The following is a 17,719-nucleotide window of genomic DNA, read 5'->3' as shown; positions in this document are numbered from 1 at the left end:
TGTCTCGAGCTACGAATATTGATTACTCAGTAGAAGCTTATTTTACCATTATTATGTTCATATTTTTACTATGTATTTAGTCATATTTATGGCAGCATGAGTTTAAATAAATACTAAACATTTGAGAGCTATGTATCGAAATAGTTCTCATGGGTCACTCGTCTTAATTAAGAGAATTGCTTATTATTTTTAAATCACAACAGCACATATGTAGCATAAGTTGGGATGTTGAAATAAAAAGAAAGATACAATTTTATGCTGTTTATTAAAATAATATTCGTTCAACTGAACACAAGACATGGGTCCAGACCTAATAATTGAGTTTTCTAATTTGACAAATTTTTCCTACAAAAAAATAATAATAACGCTCTTCGCAGGAGCCGCTTTGTCTTTACCATCTTAACAATAAAAACAACCTATAAAATCTATCAACATAAAAGACCTTTCAGAGGTATTAGGTATTGAATTATACCAGCGTTTAGTTAAATTTGGCACAGATTATATATAGAAAAAGTTTACTGTCCATTTGTATATCCCTGGCATCTGCTTTAGGTTCTAAGATGGTTTTGGCACGCATTCGTTAACATCGAAACAACGAAAGCAAATACTAACTCAAAATTAAAAATCGATAATAATTAAAAAAATTAAAACGTCTTCCATTAGAACACAAAATATCAAATTCCATATAAATTCAAATATCCTTAAAACAAAATTTTACGGATAATCTAATTAATATTTAGAAAACTATAAAGTACCCATATTATTTCAGTATTGCACAAGTTCGAATTTCATGCAAAATCAAGCCATTGTTGAGCGAAGTCTTGTCATATTTTTAATAAAAATCGATTCGTCATCTTGTCAGATATTCAATATACAATAAAAATAATTCAGAATTCGATTTGCGAATAATTTCCGTTACATTTCTCAATCACAAAGCACAATTTATTATTGATGTGTCACGGTTTGAAATTGCATTTAACAACGTTAAAATTCTTAATAATAACAATAAAACAACAAAAAGAAGTGTTGGACAAAACAAACCATCCGAGAACATTCCGAGGGTACTAATCTTCATAATAATAATAATAAATGCAATCATTTTTTTTATAATAAAAAAAAAGTTCTATGTATTTAGCGAATTACAAATTTATTTACAACATCCGAGCGGCGATACACTCTGGGGTCGTTATTGATGGAACTTTTAAACAATAATTTAAGATTTTCAGATATGTACGATGAAAATCTTCGATTTGTATCAGTATTCAACTAATATTTTTCATTTAAACATCTTTTTATAGCAATAATGTATATATATGTATATGTAAGTAGAATAATACACTTATTATCTAATATGACACAGTTAGATTATCCTAGACTTTATACATTTACACTGTGTATACACATATACAGGTGGTGATGTACCGATAACAATTTTAACAATTTTCTATATAAAGCGACAAATTAGATAGCAATCTTAAATTTATTTCATATATCTTTTACATATTGAAGAAGACCATAGTTTATTATAATAATCTGTTTTACACTAATTTGTATAAAATTTAAATGTCTATCAAATTAATAATAAAATATATATTTTTTTATTTTTAGCAATGGAATATCAAATGAACATTTCATATACATATATATGTATATAATAAATGATAATGTGATATTGTTTACATTTCATACAAATTACACAAAAACAGATATTGGATTAATTTAGTTTTAAAGTTGTCGGCGGTACATCCCCGTGTGGTACCACTCATACAACGTGCCTAATCTAATCTACGACAGTCTAATGAGTTCCGCACAACGGAAAAACAGGTATCCCTTCCTCGCATCTTATACTTTTACTTTATACACACGCCCGACGAAGGGAATTTATAAACTAAAATCGAATTCTAACGCTACATGGAACCTTATCTAGTGCAGGCCGTCGAGAAAATCATATCAGGTTATAAACGTTCGTAATAAGAGAGCAGTAGAGGCGAATGTCGCTCAGCGGAACATCGTCCGTACTCGGTACGTATGTTGTCATTAAAAAATAATAAAATTTCAAATTTGGAATTGGGAAAGATTAACCACAAGATATAAAGGCACCAGCAATGAACACGGAGACACCATTCACTAAATGATAAATCTGAAACTATTACTTCGATGGCACGAAACGGTATGACTAGCGATGAAAATTAGATAGACTCGGGCAAAGCGTGGGTCAGACGTGCGATGACTCGTGGGCTAATTTTGAGATCAATGATGACTGTATTGGGATCTAAGTTGGTAAGTTATTCGGTTATTATAATATACGTGAATATTTATTAATAGTTTCCTTTTCACAGAACACATTGATTATTGGAAATATCGGACATTCCGTGAAATAATAAATGCATTAGGCCATTTCAAATAAAAATCACTAGATCCTAAATTGTAACAATATACTGAATAGGTTTGTGATTTTTCTTATAAGAGTTAATTAGAAACGAAATGAATCGAAAACGTCAATATTTCCAACAATCAAGAAACCCGTGTCTATTAGCACCCGATAAAACCTCTGTAGTTATCTCTGAACCAGTTTATAAAGTTTCAATGATACCTTGTATTTATCACAACCAACACGAACTGTTTCCGAACCAGCCTCCTAGATGGCGCTCTCACGCTGATACAAATAAACGATAGATGTCAGTACTGTACTTGAAATTTTGCTATCCACTCATAGTCCATTTCACAATTGAAACCTTATTCACCGCACTCGCATTGTATTCCATTACGATTCTAACCCAGTGTAAAGCGTCCATGGAGTGTCAAGTGTTAAAATCGTTATAGAGGACAATAAGTTTCGTAATTCAAAATTAGTTTAATATTTTGTACGTTCAGGCTGGTCCGCGTTCAGTCGCGTCCGTGCGTCGGCGGGCACCGGACGTGTTCCACCGTCACTATGAGACTGATATCACTTCGTGGCCAGGCCTCGCCTGGGCCGCTCTCGGCCAGGACTGGGAGGTGAGCTGACCCACAGACAGAGGGTTATTTGCGTCCCGGGGATTCGTGCCCACGGGGTTCCGGGGCGGGGGCGGAGGGTCGGACGCGGGGGACGCCAGCGACGACAGGGCGCTGAGGCCCCCAGGGCTGGAGGCCGAGTTGAGGGGCGTGTCGGCCTCGTCGCTCGACGCGTCCGAGAGCTCCTCGAGCTTGACGTCCTCTTCAGAGCAGGGAGACTGAGGGGTCACCATCGGAAGGGTGACGGTCCCCGCGGCAGCTGCTAGGGCTTCCATGTAGCGCACGCACTTCTTCTTCCGCCTGGAACGTTAGATACGAAATGTTAGATAGTCTGCTTAAAGAAAATAAAGGAATATTAAGCATACGTATTTCTCATTTAGAATAACTCAAATCAAAAATATGTTATTGACGAGAAATTGAAAAAAAATATTATGAATTATGTAAAAAAAAAACGTCTGCTTAATAATTTCCTTCAATTAGAACAAAATAATAACGACTAAAAAAAAGTTACAAGCTATGTTACAAATTCAGAAGTTTGTGCCCTATTAAAAAAAACGAACGAAAAACATCTAAAGCTAAACCTAAAAAACAAAACAGAAACAAAATTTCCAAATATCAACACAAATGTTAAACAAAAGACATGCTTGAAAATGTTAAAAGTAATTGTATAAAGTACTAAAAACGTAGAAATACATCGAATCACTCATGCTGCGTTATCAAACGGTTTAATTTAAATATAAGATTCCAAATATCTACGACAACAAAAATAAAAATACTACTGAGGAATGGAAATCCTTCAAGCTTACGACATTCAGAGCAGAAAACGCAATAATATCTGCAGACAATTGCATCGATTTTCTGCGATTTGAGACATTGGCATGTTCATGGTCAAAAAAAAAAACTATAGCTGTTTCTAGACCAGCTGAAGTATTTGTTCAACAACAAAAAAAACAAACACATCATTTTTTTTAAGATGTGAAGTCCATGCTTCAAGCTCACACACATACGGTGATCATATCTAGAAATTTTCCTATAATGAACTTTATGATTGATTAGTAAAAACAATCATCATTTTCAATTGTCTTCCAGAAGTAATAAACACTCCGTGACAAAATGATTTGGTTTATTTTATCAACCACGAAAAACAACTAGAACACATGACTAAATCTTGGGCTATCTTAAGTATTATATTATATGACAAATATTTTATGAAAATTGTAATAATATTTTACAAATCGTCCAAACAAAGCTACAAGTTTGCCATAGTATTTAAATATAATCTCGATATGATCCACGTATTATCTAAACACTCTTGTAACACATATGCCAAAGTCTCGCCTAGAAACTGACCGTGTGTCGTCCGGCGGCGGCAGGCCGGCACTAGAGGTTCACATATGTAGGCTCTTGGGGTGGGCTCCCCACCAAACTAGCAGCCGGTAGTGGCGTCGCCGGTTCTGGTCGGAGGAGCCCTAACCCCCCCGAAACCATGACGCTACTTGATTCCGGACTGATTAACAAAATTTAAATAGGCGTAGGAAATGATAAATGTAATGTTATTTGGAAATAATGAAATGTTATAATATAAAAGGATGATATAGTAAGTAATCAATTCAGTAAAGAGTGAAGAAAGATATAAGCGGACAATAATGCGTGGAAATTGTTTTATAAAAAAAGGGGGGAAAAATAAAAAAAATATGTTTAAAATCAAAAATCAAGTAGCGTTCGGTTGAATGATCAAAATGATAGAAGAGCGACGGAACGGAAATAGTCACCAATAGTGCCAGCGGAATCCAGCATCGATCCGTGAGAAGCGGCAATCATGAGTGGAAAAAACATTTCAATGAGTATAAATGTCTTCACGGATATCTTATATTACGACTATTAACAATATTATTCCAAAAAAGCGAGCGTTATTCAGAAAATGTGTCAAGATTTTTTTGAAAGCTTTCTTCGACAAATGATTGCCCTCTCTCTGTTCTCAGATCTGTCGGAACTATTCTTCTAATGCCTATATTTTCACTACGACTTCACACTTTGTCTACTTTCAAAAAAATCTATTCCGTGTGATTCTACGTCAAACTCTTATTTCTTTGTGAAAAGACACATTTTCTGAACTTTTCTCTGCTTCGCTTTTAACGTATGCCCTTATTCTACAGGTACTAGGTAAAGAGCACAGCGTAACAGGATATTGGATACATGTGTATGTCCAAACATAAAACACAACATCTACTACAGCTCATGTCGAGTTTTATAAAGTAACTAATTAAAATAAAACATATGTTACGACTAGGCTCTTAGTGGACTTTCCGTAAAATAAAGACATTAAAGATAAGCCAAGTCTTTCCACATAGAAACAATATAATATTGAAAATAATGACCTTTCTGAATGCTGTTGTTGTATATTTATTATCGGTTCATTATTTTTATTTTATTCTTTTTTAGGAAAAGCAAAATAAATAAAATAAAAATTGAAAACACCCACCTGCAAGGTTTGCACCATTGGTTCTGTTGATCGAGACCGTACCTCGCTCGACATTTCTTCAAGTTATTTCCTGAAATTTTTTAAGATTTCAATTAGAACTCGCCTTAGTACTAATTTAAATTAAAAAACAAAACAAAATCGGTATCGATTCATTAATTTCAAAACTGCGGGTCTTTAAGGCAAATTAAATATATTCCATAGCAAATTAAGAGACTAAGTATAATCGTAAATTTTCAAATTTTAAATGGCACCATGTTAAAATTTAGCAATGATCAAATTAAATCAAGGGACTGGAATATGGCGCCATGGACTGCAGAAATAAATTTACTAAAAAAATAAAATAACGGAAGCGTTTAAAAAAAATATGCTAATATACTAAACTACAAAGCGACATGCACCAACACCGTTAAACATGTTAGTAAACATGCAGGGACAGGAATGGATCAAATGAAAATAACAACGGAAAAAACATTGGTTTAAATAATAGCGCTCTACTCGCATAAACTTCGACAAAATAAACCTCTAACTACGCTATTGCTAGTCGAAATAAAAACAATCACAAATAAACATGACGCTCATAAGCAAATTCAAGCAGAATAGGTTCTCCGGAATCAAAATAAATATTGATGTTCATTTGGCCAGTATCATTAATAAAGAAAACAGAAGCATCGGCAGCTTTTGTTGAAGTTAAAATTTTCTAGTCGAGTCCTCGGGACATGTCTCCTTCAATATTCAGGCCTGTGCCGTCAATCGTTCGCTTTGTAATAGCAGGACGTCTTCATGCATACTGGTAACTCACAGAACTCCTTCGCATACTTGCTATGTATGGAGAAGGCTGTCCCAGCCTTTACACTGAGCACATGTATACAGTCCCTGCAAAGCAATTACTCAAGTATTCAAATATTGACTGTTGAATAAAACATGCACGCTCCCCGAATACGTAGGCGGCACTTCGGAGCAGGACGGAAAGCCAAAAACCGGGACAACCTTCGAAGGAGTGCCACTTACTTCAGGGAATGTTCTCATAATATAGCGTTGTAATAACAAAAGATAAAATAAATAAATGCGATATATATTAAATAAAAAATGCTCATATATGTCTACAACCTGTACCCCTTCAACCATAGACATTCGGCAATATTTCTACGTCGTTCGGTCGGTACGGATAAAGTTCAAAGCAATTGAACTCGCACATGGGAGCGCGAGCGATGCCAGGGAAGAGGTCGGGGGCGGGAGGAGGGGGTCTGAGAGCGACGGACGTCTCTAGCTAATCCTTTATTAATTGACCTCATTTTTAAATGATTTGAAGCAACGATGCGCGACGAGACGTCCGTCGCTGACAATATGCTGAATCGTGGAAATCGTGACTGATTTTCATCCTTTTGTTTATATAATATTAATTTTTCGGTGAAATGTTTCAGACACTGGGAGATTTGACGGGAGACTGAGGTAGGGAGAGGATAGCGAGGGTTGGCAGCGGTCGTTGCAAGGCAGTACCTCCATCGGTTGTCTCCTGTTTTCGTTTCCTCTTCTTGCCCCTTTGCGTATTTGCCCTAGACGACCAATCGGGATAGAGCTGCATGTGCAGCTGGCGCTCGCGCCGCGCCAACTCGTAATACTTGGCTTGCTCCTCACGGCCGAGCGCATGCCACTGTACCGAACACGCCGCAATATGGAAACAAAAGAGAAATGCACTTCGACGGTGGTTCGCGATCGCGCCCTAGCGTTAGTGCTAGAAAAACAGCCCGCAGTGAGCGTTCCCCTCGACAATTTTGAACCTACGCCCCAAAAATGAGAATGGCCAATTATGGTGTTCCTCACAGAACCTATTCTGCGGTCGGTATCGTCGCGCGTCGTCTAGACATAGATCAAACCAATATAGTTTCCGATCGGCGTACAGGGGTGTAGGGTGAGTACACGAGTACACGGTCACTCGACGACTACAGTACACAGAACACGCATAGGAGGCGAGCGACGCGGGGGGCGCAGGCAGTGCGGACAGTGTGCCCGCGCGCCCGACGCCGCTCGCCTCGCGGGCGACGGTTCCAGCCGCTTTTCTAGCACAGGCACCACCGGCCGCCGCACTAACACACTGGAGTAACACGCACACACGCACACTCACATACAGGGACACGGGTCACGGGTGCTCGTCGGCGGGAACAAGCCGGTTAGTTCGTGTTAGGAGCCCTGGACGGCGCAAGCAAGTCTCTGGAGGTTAGTGAGGAGTGCGGGCAGGTCACGGGCGAGGTAAGGGTTGGGTAAGGGTGAAGCGAGTGTACAGAAGCGTCGACGTGACAATCCATCCCCTCGTGTCGGGTCTCGGCCTAGGGTCCAATACCTCCCAGCTCTGCTGGACCGCGGTCCTTTTTCCGCTTTTTCTTTTTGGAACCGTAACCGTAGTTGTCCCGCGCGCTCCACCCGGGATACAGCTGCATATGAAGCTGTCTCTCTTGTCTCGCTTTCTCATAGTACTTTGCCTGCTCCTCGCGACTCAACGAATGCCACTGCGTATTTATGAGTATATTGCATTACGTACACAACGTTGCCATCGGCGACCGCGGCCGTCGATGGCCGGTCGAGCGTGCGGCCACGAGTGCGTGGAGCATCGGTTGCTAGTCTTGTTAGGAACGAGATCGCGTTCCGAGAAGCGTAACGGCTCCCTTCTCGGTAGCCGGCCGGGTTACGGCCAGCGATATTTGTTATTCGATACACCAAGCGTAGATGTCAGATACGGACACGATTCATTGTCTTCCAGAATGCGCGCCGAGTTTGTGTTTACTCACGACACGGATCGTTTTCCTAACAAGATTAACAATGAGCACAACGTCTATAGACAATTATATATATTATTCTTAGAATCGTTTCAACGTAAACGACCACGTCGTATACGAAAACAATAGACAAATAAGATTCGATGACCTTGAATAAGCCTAATGTATGACTTTTCAATACGGATTTCAAATCGATTCAGTAGTTTAATAATAAAAGTTATTGAATTTACAAATAACTTTTGAGACATTGAAATAACAATTGGATGGACTAACAAAACTAGGACACATCGAAACTATCAGTGACGTCACTCACCCGTCTGCCCAGTATCTGATTGATGGCCGCGGACTCCTTGAGGGTACACTCGGCTACTACCTTCGCCCTCATCTCCTTCATGTAGAGCATGAAGGCATTGAGGGGCTTCTTGATGTGAGGTTTCTTGTTCTGTTCCTTGTTGTTGCTGGCTGAGTTGTCTGCCGCCTTCTCGGCGCTGCTGCTACTTGAACCTTTCTCTTGTGACCTGGAATTATAATTGATGGGGCACATGAAGACGATGTCAAACATATCTCGTTACAGATGAGACGCGTAACTCTGGAGTAACCTAAAAACTACCTATAGAAAAGAATTTAATCCATTTTATTGTAATATCACAATAAGTTTACGTTTCGATTGTATGTTTTACGGATTCGAGGAATTATATTTATGGAATCATAGTAAAAAATGGACGTAAGCTGTTGGTACAGTGTGTTTATACGATATATAAAAATATTTTTTTGTTTTTGTTCGTATTCTGTGTTCGCGCATCGTTTATACGTTTGAGTTGAATTTGAGTTGTAGTTGGTACTTGCGTGACAGTTTCTATCGTTAAAAAGAGTTTAGGAAATCTCGACATTTTCAATCACGGATTCGAGACTTTTCTAAATAACCATTTTTCGTTAGTTCTATTTACAAACTAAGAAGTCCCGGGTCATACTGTTAAATCGGGAAAAAATGGACTTCGAAGCACGAGACATCCTGGGATCCAAACCCTACCGTCAACATAAAATAAGTGGCATACATGTCAAAAGGGATACTTTTTTTATTAAAGAAACATCGCAACGCTGAGTTTTATCTTGTACTTTATATACTGAATGAAACGTTTAAAAATGCTTGGAAAACTAACTACTAAACTACTGGAAGCATTACGAAAAAAAAACTTGATTTTTTTATTTTTTTATTGTTATGTTATTATTGTTAGATATGTATATTAAAATAGTTAAATCATAATTATAGTAATTTCAAGTATTTTCAATTCAAATCAATAAATAGTCTACACCTGGTCTTTTTTTAATCAATCAGTCCACGATCTATCATACTTATCTAATATCAATGAATGTCTTAATGCGAGTTTAGGTGTTAACGACACAGACAGACATACAATAAACAAGCGCGCGTCCGGTTGGAAATAGACGGGGTTTCCGGTGCGCGTACGCATTGCATTGACACCGGCGAACATGTGGAATCTATTATCGTTTTTTTTTATTTAATTTGAATATTAGATTGTCTTAAACGACTTCATCATTTTATCAATAAATTTTCTAACAGTCGATTCGTTCTGTTAGAATTTGATGTCACATAAATTAAATATTTTTCTCTTTATATATAACGATAATTACTTAATCCTATTATAATGGTGTCCCGTCCCCCTTATGGAAAGTATTATACAAGTATTATAGACACTTTTTATACAAACATCCAATACCTTTTTTTTTTTATAGAATAGGAAGGCGGACGAGCATATGGGCCACCTGATGGTAAGTGGTCACCAAACGCCCTTAGACATTGGCATTGTAAGAAATGTTAACCATCGCTTACATCACCAATGCGCCACCAACCTTGGGAACTAAGATGTTATGTCCCTTGTGCCTGTAATTACACTGGCTCACTCACCCTTCAAACCGGAACACAACAATACCAAATACTGCTGTTTTGCGGTAGAATATCTGATGAGTGGGTGGTACCTACCCAGACGAGCTTGCACAAAGCTCTACCACCAGTACCTACAAATAATAAAACACTAGGACACGCTATATATTACGATGAGAGATAAAATATGGCTTAATGGATAGAACGCGTGGATCTTTAATTGAAGGTCGCGTGTTCGAATACGGACACAAGCATTCCGTGTACTTTGTATTAACAAATCTTCACGTGACAATACTCATTAATATACTATTTAATACTTGGATTTCTTTATCTAAAGTATAGTAGAGATTTATTTTACAAAGATACGGAGACGTCTTCTCAGAATACAGAATATCAACTGACACGTACCCGTTTCCCAAAGAGGTTTTCTTTGCGACCGAACACAAAATGAATTATACACAGTAATTATACAAAGAATTATATATAAGGAATACTCAGCAACACTTGCCTAAATTCGAATACAATCTTTGGTTAAGATCAAGGGGTTCTATTCCATCTCGATTCGCATTAATACAGTTATATAAATAACTAGAGTTCGCCAGCGGTTTCGCCCACGTTTTAGATAAGTAAGTTGTTGATGTTAGGATAGGTTGTTATAAAAAAGTAGCCTATATCCTTCCTTGGGGTTTAAGCTTCATACCAAATTTCATCAAAGTCGGTTCAGTGTTCTAGCCGTGAAAGCGTAAAAGACAGACTAGAGTTAATTCTTTAAAGATAACGTCCTAAATCCAATTAACGGGATACTCTTAAAAGAATATAAGACATTTTTTAAAGACAAAAACGTAACTGTCCACCCAAACGATTTATTCAAATCGTCGACAATATTAATAATCGTGTGGAATCCTGAATAACGACTTCCTGCGATGTTCATACCGAAATAGTCGAACCGAAGACACTCATTTTAGTTAGTTCGATACGTCAAGTATAGTTTAATTCGGTAAATTAGTTCGGGGAAAACGACGCGAATGTACGACTTCCTTTGTGAGTTAAAAATGGGAAATAGGAATTCTCATTTGGACGTAATTCTTTTTTTTTTTGAATCATTTTTCATTTCCTCCGATCAGATCTGAGTTTTTATTGCCCATGTTGTTATAATTAGACTTTTTATAATAACAATTTTGACATATTTTTATCGAGGTCCCTATGTATTTATAGGAGGATGTATATGTGTGTAGTGTACCATATGTTTTAAGAAACAAACAATAATATCAATTTTTAAACAATTTCATCCAACGTATAACATATTATAAGTATGGAGAAAGTTAATACATGCTGATGTGTTACAAAAACACTATACTAAATCCATTTAGTCGAACATAAAATATTGTTATCCTTCTCAACTTACTTACATAAGAACGAGATAGCAATATCCTGTTGAGTCAAGAGATCCACCATGGGACCAAGTATAAGAAGTGATAATCTTAACTATCACGGTTTAAATTATTATCACAAATATCTGGCAATCGAGAATTCTACGTTCGATATTTGATCAGTGTTAGTACTTGGCGTTCATGGCGGGTGAGTCAATCTGTATAAAGTATAAGTTGAACGGGCAGGAATAATACTGTAGGTTTAGAATAATAACCAGAGCCTAATAACTGCCCAGACGGTGCTAGGATGAAGACGATTTAAGGATAACGAGAGTTAGTCACCACGATGAGAAACAATTGATATTAAATGAGGTGAATATATAAATTACTTGCTGCCATTGTGTGTACTATAGTGGCCATAATTTTAACTATAACATTATATATATATATAATGTTATAGTTAAAAGCAAAGTTATTATTATATAATTATCGGATGGCATGACATTTTAATATATATAAACTTACAAATTGTAAATATTACTCAATAGCTTTTATAATATAATATGGTATTATAAACGTCCTACTTCTGGGCAGATACTTCTCGCCTCGAGAAGCTGTGCAGTTTATTCCAACACCAATGTTTGGTGAAAATTGGTGAGAATTTCGACTCGACACGTGTATATTTCATCACTGGAGATCACGAAATGAATTAAATACATTAAGCGTATGAAAAGTAAATGCTCACCCGAGTTTAAATCCTCAATCTAAAAGACCATTTCGGTTCATAAAATAACTAAACAGAAAGAATTTTTTAACTAAATAGTACATAATATTAATTTACAATAAATTCTTTATATTTATTTGTACTTCATTACTGAAATTAAAGTAATAGTTTCAGGACTCGTCCATGGTTAGTACAGATTTTATGGTAGTCCTATCAACTTAAATGTGGTTACAAGTGTGTACAATATAAAATAACTTTTGCGGTTTTAATTTTAACTGTTCTCACCAATATTTTACGATTAATATTTTATAACATTGGATAATGGATGTGAAAATATATTGTTATTATTCTCAAGATAACTAAAAACCATACGAGACGTTAAGTAAATTAAATTAAAAAAAATAAACAAGCTTCAATACCACTAAAACGGTTTTTAAAGCCAACTATACACGTGTAAGGCTATTTAGTGCGTGCAGAGCTAAGTAGCTTCGTTTTAGACTCGCATTCAAGGAACTCTGAAGCGAGGTAAAAAGAGAAACACAATGGTCGTACGTTCCAAACGAGGTATTCAGTGGCGTGCTGTAATTATTGTGTAGTGTGTACCGTCGACGAGAATTTGTTACACACGAACGAACCGGCTTTAAAAACTACCCGAGCCAAGATGTGAAGGGAAATACGGCTTTATTTTTTATTTTTTTTAATTCAACGTTTTTTTTTTTCAACAAATTGTGTATTTTTCTGGTTTTTTTTTATAAGTTTCGGCGTACTGTTTTTCGAAATTCGAATTTTAAAATACTTCACTTTAGATTTATTTGGCTCGATACTAACTTAAGTTATTGTTTATTTTGTATTTTTATTACAATTCGATATTCAAACTTCGAATAAACCTTTGACACGAACACAATTTCTTTCAGCTGTCACATGTCATTTGTCCGGGCCCTTGTTTTACGCGCGCGGGGCGTCATAAAATTCATATCTTTAGATGTTGTCGTGGCGATTGTACTAAAGTAGCCCGTTAGCCGGGGGCGTCTCATATATCATCTTAATTAAATTTCTCCGCCAGCAGCTTACTTACGTGAATGTACCTGGACTTTTATGTATTGATGGCGTGTGTGAGTGTTGGCGAGTACGCTGCGCGGTTCAGCTACCGTGAATAGTCTTTAGAATACGTTGTTTTATACACTCGCGATCTGGTACGTTTAATTAGGACTCCATTTTAGCTTCCTATATATTTCCTTAGATTTGTTGTATAACAAAAGATCTGAATGTCTTACGTTATAAGTTTTATTATAGAATCTTAAGTGGCTGAACAGTGTAATTCCTAAGTACACGATTACTAATTTAATTTATCATTTAAGTCTAATAATGAAATTTAAATCAGACAACTTAATAAAATGAAAATGAAAATTATTGTTATACTGATAATTGAGTTCTAACACGCCGCTTCGCTTCTAGCTTAGCAATTTACTTTAAGTAGGCGTTAACAACCACTTATTATTTGCAATTTTACAAACTCCTCACGACAATTAGAAGTATAATAATAAATAGAATAGATAAAGTAGCAAGCAGGTTGCAGTTGCTTCACTTCATTCATATAAATTCCGAAAAATGTAATTAAAAGGGAGAATGTTTTAAATCAGACCTTTATTCTATATAGAAGCATTAACTACAACCGGTTCAGAAAAAAACACTGACCGGAGAAAAACAATACCGGATAAAAGACAATCGAACAATATTACAATATGAAAAATTAATAAACAATTTCAGTTGTAAATTTGCCAAATGTCCATTATTTTTAATGAAATTTGTATTCAATCATTATAATATTTATAGAATCGCTCGAGCGATTGCTACTCGCTTACAATAGCACCCTACAAAGAAGCAGTGATTATATGTTTTTGACGGATGTGGCATGTATTAAACGATGGGCACGACGCGCGGAAAGGTGTAAGATTACAATTTCGTGCCTTCGACTTGTTGATTGCTTTGATTTTAAAAAAGCAATTTTCAGTTTTAATCTGATATGTATACATTTCAAATTCGATACTTTTAAAGCATTCAGTGGAGTGGAGTTTTATTTTAAAATGAATTATTTAATCGAAATTTATATTCGATTGATTTCATTAATTTGATAATGTCTCCGATAATATACTGAATATATTCTTTTTTTGACTAAAAATATTATAAGATTAATTTTATGTTAAAATTACAATCAATATATCTCATTGATGACTACATTATTGCACGTCTATAATTTTACATAATATAATGTATATATACATAATACATGTCCTGCGATATGGTCCCCATAGATCAACTTCATATGTGCTCGAAATAAACTATTAACATATATGATAGATAATAAAATACGAAAGTAGCAAAAAACTTCTTTAATTTTATTTATTTATTGGACAAAAACACGTTTATAGTAAGACTACAAATACAAACTACCTAAGATTATAAATGCGAAAGCGAGTTCGATTATCTGTTTGGGCAATAGGACATTTTGAAACTAGTAATAATTAAAAAAAGCACAGCTATTTGAACACAAAATAAGACCTAAGTTAAGCAACAAATACACAAACAAAAAAAAAACATACTATTTTTTTATTAATATAAAATAATAAGCAAGTTTTCGTGTTACAAATAACGATCGATTTATATTAACAGTATATTTCTATTATATATATTTTCTAAGTGACATATTGAATGTCGATAGATTAAAAACAATTTGTCGTAAAGCGAGTCACTGCATCTGCCCCGCTTATCGTCGATCTGTAGGGGTGAGCCGTGTAATAGTACTGATAACATCGCTGATAGCATCGCACTTTCTGGGGGAGGCTAGTGAAAAGTGACGCTTGTATTAAATACTTTGAGTTAGATTTTATTTCTGGGTACATTCAAATATATTTTTTTGGAGTGTTAAATACTTTTACACTTTATTAGTTTCTGAACTTATTCGAATTGATTAAAACAAATATAGAATTTCATTTATATATGTATGATTTTAATGCCGATTTCGGCACGGCGCTGAAACTACCAAACTGCAGATATTATATTGATAAATGTGTACAGTACAGTAACAGCTTGTTAATGTCCCACTGCTGAGCTAAAGCCTCCTCTCCCTTTTGAGGAGAAGGTTTGGAGCTTATTCCACCACGCTGCTCCAACGCGCGTTGGTAGAATACACATGTGGCAGAATTTCAATGAAATTAGACACATGCAGGTTTCCTCACGATGATTTCCTTCACCGTCGAGCACGAGATGAATTATAATCACAAATTAAGCACATGAAAATTCAGTGGTGCTTGTCCGGGTTTGATCCCACGGCCATCGGTTAAGATTCACGCGTACTAACCTCTACCCCAGCTAAGTGTATGCCCAAGAAAAATTATCTTACTCTCATTATCCGATGGGACGGTGAATCCAATATGAGCGGCGATTAAGGAAAACATGGAAACCTGCATGTGTAGGATATTATATTATATAGCAATACTTGATATTGTTGTGTTCCGGTTTGAAGGGTGAGTGAGCCAGTGTAATTACAAGCACAAGGGACATAAAATCTTAGTTCCCAAGGTTGGTGGCGCATTGGCTATAAGCGATGGTTGACATTTCTTACAATGCCAATGTCTAAGGGCGTTTGGTGACCACTTACCCATATGCTCGTCCACCTTCCTATTCTATAAAAAAAAAAATATTCAGCATATATATTTCTGTCAGCGAGTCCATCAAAAAATAGTGCGTTGAGATCTTGTTGTTTGTTTTTTTTTTTTCATCTTGTGTTAATGAAGAAAGCCTAGGTCAGTAGTATATTTGTCTGATTATTGTTGAGGCGATACTTTGTGAATCTTGTGTACACTTGTAATCGATGTACATATCAGAAATTGATTTTTTTTTTTAGATGTTATGTATGCCACTATTTAAAATGTATATTGTTAGTGTTCCTATTAAATAAATATATCCACCAACAGCCATTGGAGCAGCGTGGTGGAATAAGCTTGAAACCCCAAGAGGAGAGCCCAGCAGTGGGAAAATCACAGATCGTAACTTTATCAGAATAATAGCAGTTTCATCAGTCAGTTGAAAACTATTAAAAAACAAAAATTGATTTATTTCTAAATGACATCCTAATAAATTACTATTAAAGAACAAAAAAAAACAAAAATCTAAAATATATTTTTATACATATAAAATCAGCCTTACGTTTAAATATACCCAATACCCTTATCAAAGTTTATAATAAATGTATGTATTAGCATAATGTATAGTTGCATCTGTAAGGGCGTTATACAACAATGAATTTTATCGCAACGATTATATTGACGATATAATTTAACCCGTCGGAGGCTACAAATTACGTTGTATTATTCAGGCGCGTGTTTCGAATTGTTTTTGTAATCCCTTGTTAACTAAATGTTCGTATTTATATTGTAAACTAGTTGTGTATTCTTTTTTATGTGGAACTTTTAATAAAATAAAAAAAGTTTTTATATAATTTTGCCTTTTAGTACGTGTGACTCAAATCTTGCAAGTGGTATTAATACAATTGGTTAATATTACATATTTTACTGCTAAATAACATTATTTAATATATTTGTATTCGATTTGCAAGTGTGAGTGCGCCTATGTAAATACAGGCACAAGAGACATAACCATCTTAGTTCCTAAGATTCATCCCTAACTTTATCAATGCACCAGCATACATGATGTTATGTCCCTCGTGCCTGTAATTACACTGGCTCACTCAACCTATAAATTAGAATAAAGCTATTAGAAATTTCCTTACAACATACATATAACGAGTTTTTCTTAATAAAATATGGTTATAATTGTATCTTAATATCACACGAATTTTATTGAAAATATAGAAATATAATATGATAAAGTATAAAAAATCTTACCTTGAATGATGCGTGAAGAGGTCTGCCTTGGAGTGGGGCGGGGGAACGAGCGCTGGGCCCAAGCCGAGTCCCAGCCCGCCGCCCAGCGTTGGGGAGAATCGATATAATTCACTGTAACAATGGAAAATTATATTTATTACATATGACATAGCAAATTGACTAAGTACATTTCTCTAAGCGGAACAGTACAAAGCCAGGTAAATACAGTTTTTTATTGTGTTTACAATTCGTCTTAAAATTTTAAAGAATTTTTCCATATAAAACTAACATTTTCCAAGTGTAATACCGACCAATGCCTTTATTCTATAACTTCGCTTACGTTTCAATAAATGGCCACGAAATAATTAGTTACTAAATTAAGAATTCTTGTAATTACTGCAATTATTTCGTTATCGCTGCGAATCAGTGATCAGATGTTCGAGATAAAATAAAATGAATGTATTGTTTAATGTTTTCTTGGAAATGGCTATTTCTATAATGGCATTATCATCGTTGTTTGACGATAATAAGATTATATAATAATTGATTTCTGAACGATTTACTTTTTTTTTATAAGGTATAAAAAATGAGC

At 35.5% G+C, this 17,719-nt stretch overlaps 1 protein-coding gene across 4 annotated transcripts in view; it reads right to left on the bottom strand.

Annotated features, from left to right (window-relative positions):
• Positions 1 to 246: 246 nt before the first annotated feature.
• The window catches only part of LOC126777880 (protein pangolin, isoforms A/H/I/S), a 151,738-nt gene continuing 134,265 nt past the window's right edge, over positions 247 to 17,719 (bottom strand). For 2 of the 4 annotated variants that reach the window (XM_050501165.1, XM_050501167.1), the window contains exons 8-12: positions 17,149 to 17,259; positions 8,561 to 8,765; positions 6,974 to 7,127; positions 5,477 to 5,546; positions 247 to 3,294 (exon numbers count right to left, since the gene is read on the bottom strand). In XM_050501165.1, coding sequence (XP_050357122.1) covers positions 2,934 to 3,294; positions 5,477 to 5,546; positions 6,974 to 7,127; positions 8,561 to 8,765; positions 17,149 to 17,259 — 901 coding nt within the window. In that variant the 3' untranslated portion in view covers positions 247 to 2,933. Of the gene's footprint in view, positions 3,295 to 5,476; positions 5,547 to 6,973; positions 7,128 to 7,814; positions 7,981 to 8,560; positions 8,766 to 17,148; positions 17,260 to 17,719 lie in introns of all 4 variants that reach the window. The other 2 variants (XM_050501164.1, XM_050501166.1) reach the window with 1 other exon arrangement.

The sequence above is a fragment of the Nymphalis io genome, chromosome 24 (assembly GCF_905147045.1).
Source record: "Nymphalis io chromosome 24, ilAglIoxx1.1, whole genome shotgun sequence".
Taxonomy (NCBI): Eukaryota; Metazoa; Arthropoda; class Insecta; order Lepidoptera; family Nymphalidae; genus Nymphalis; species Nymphalis io.
Note: the sequence above shows the minus strand (reverse complement) of the source record. Positions and strands in the feature narration are given on the sequence as shown.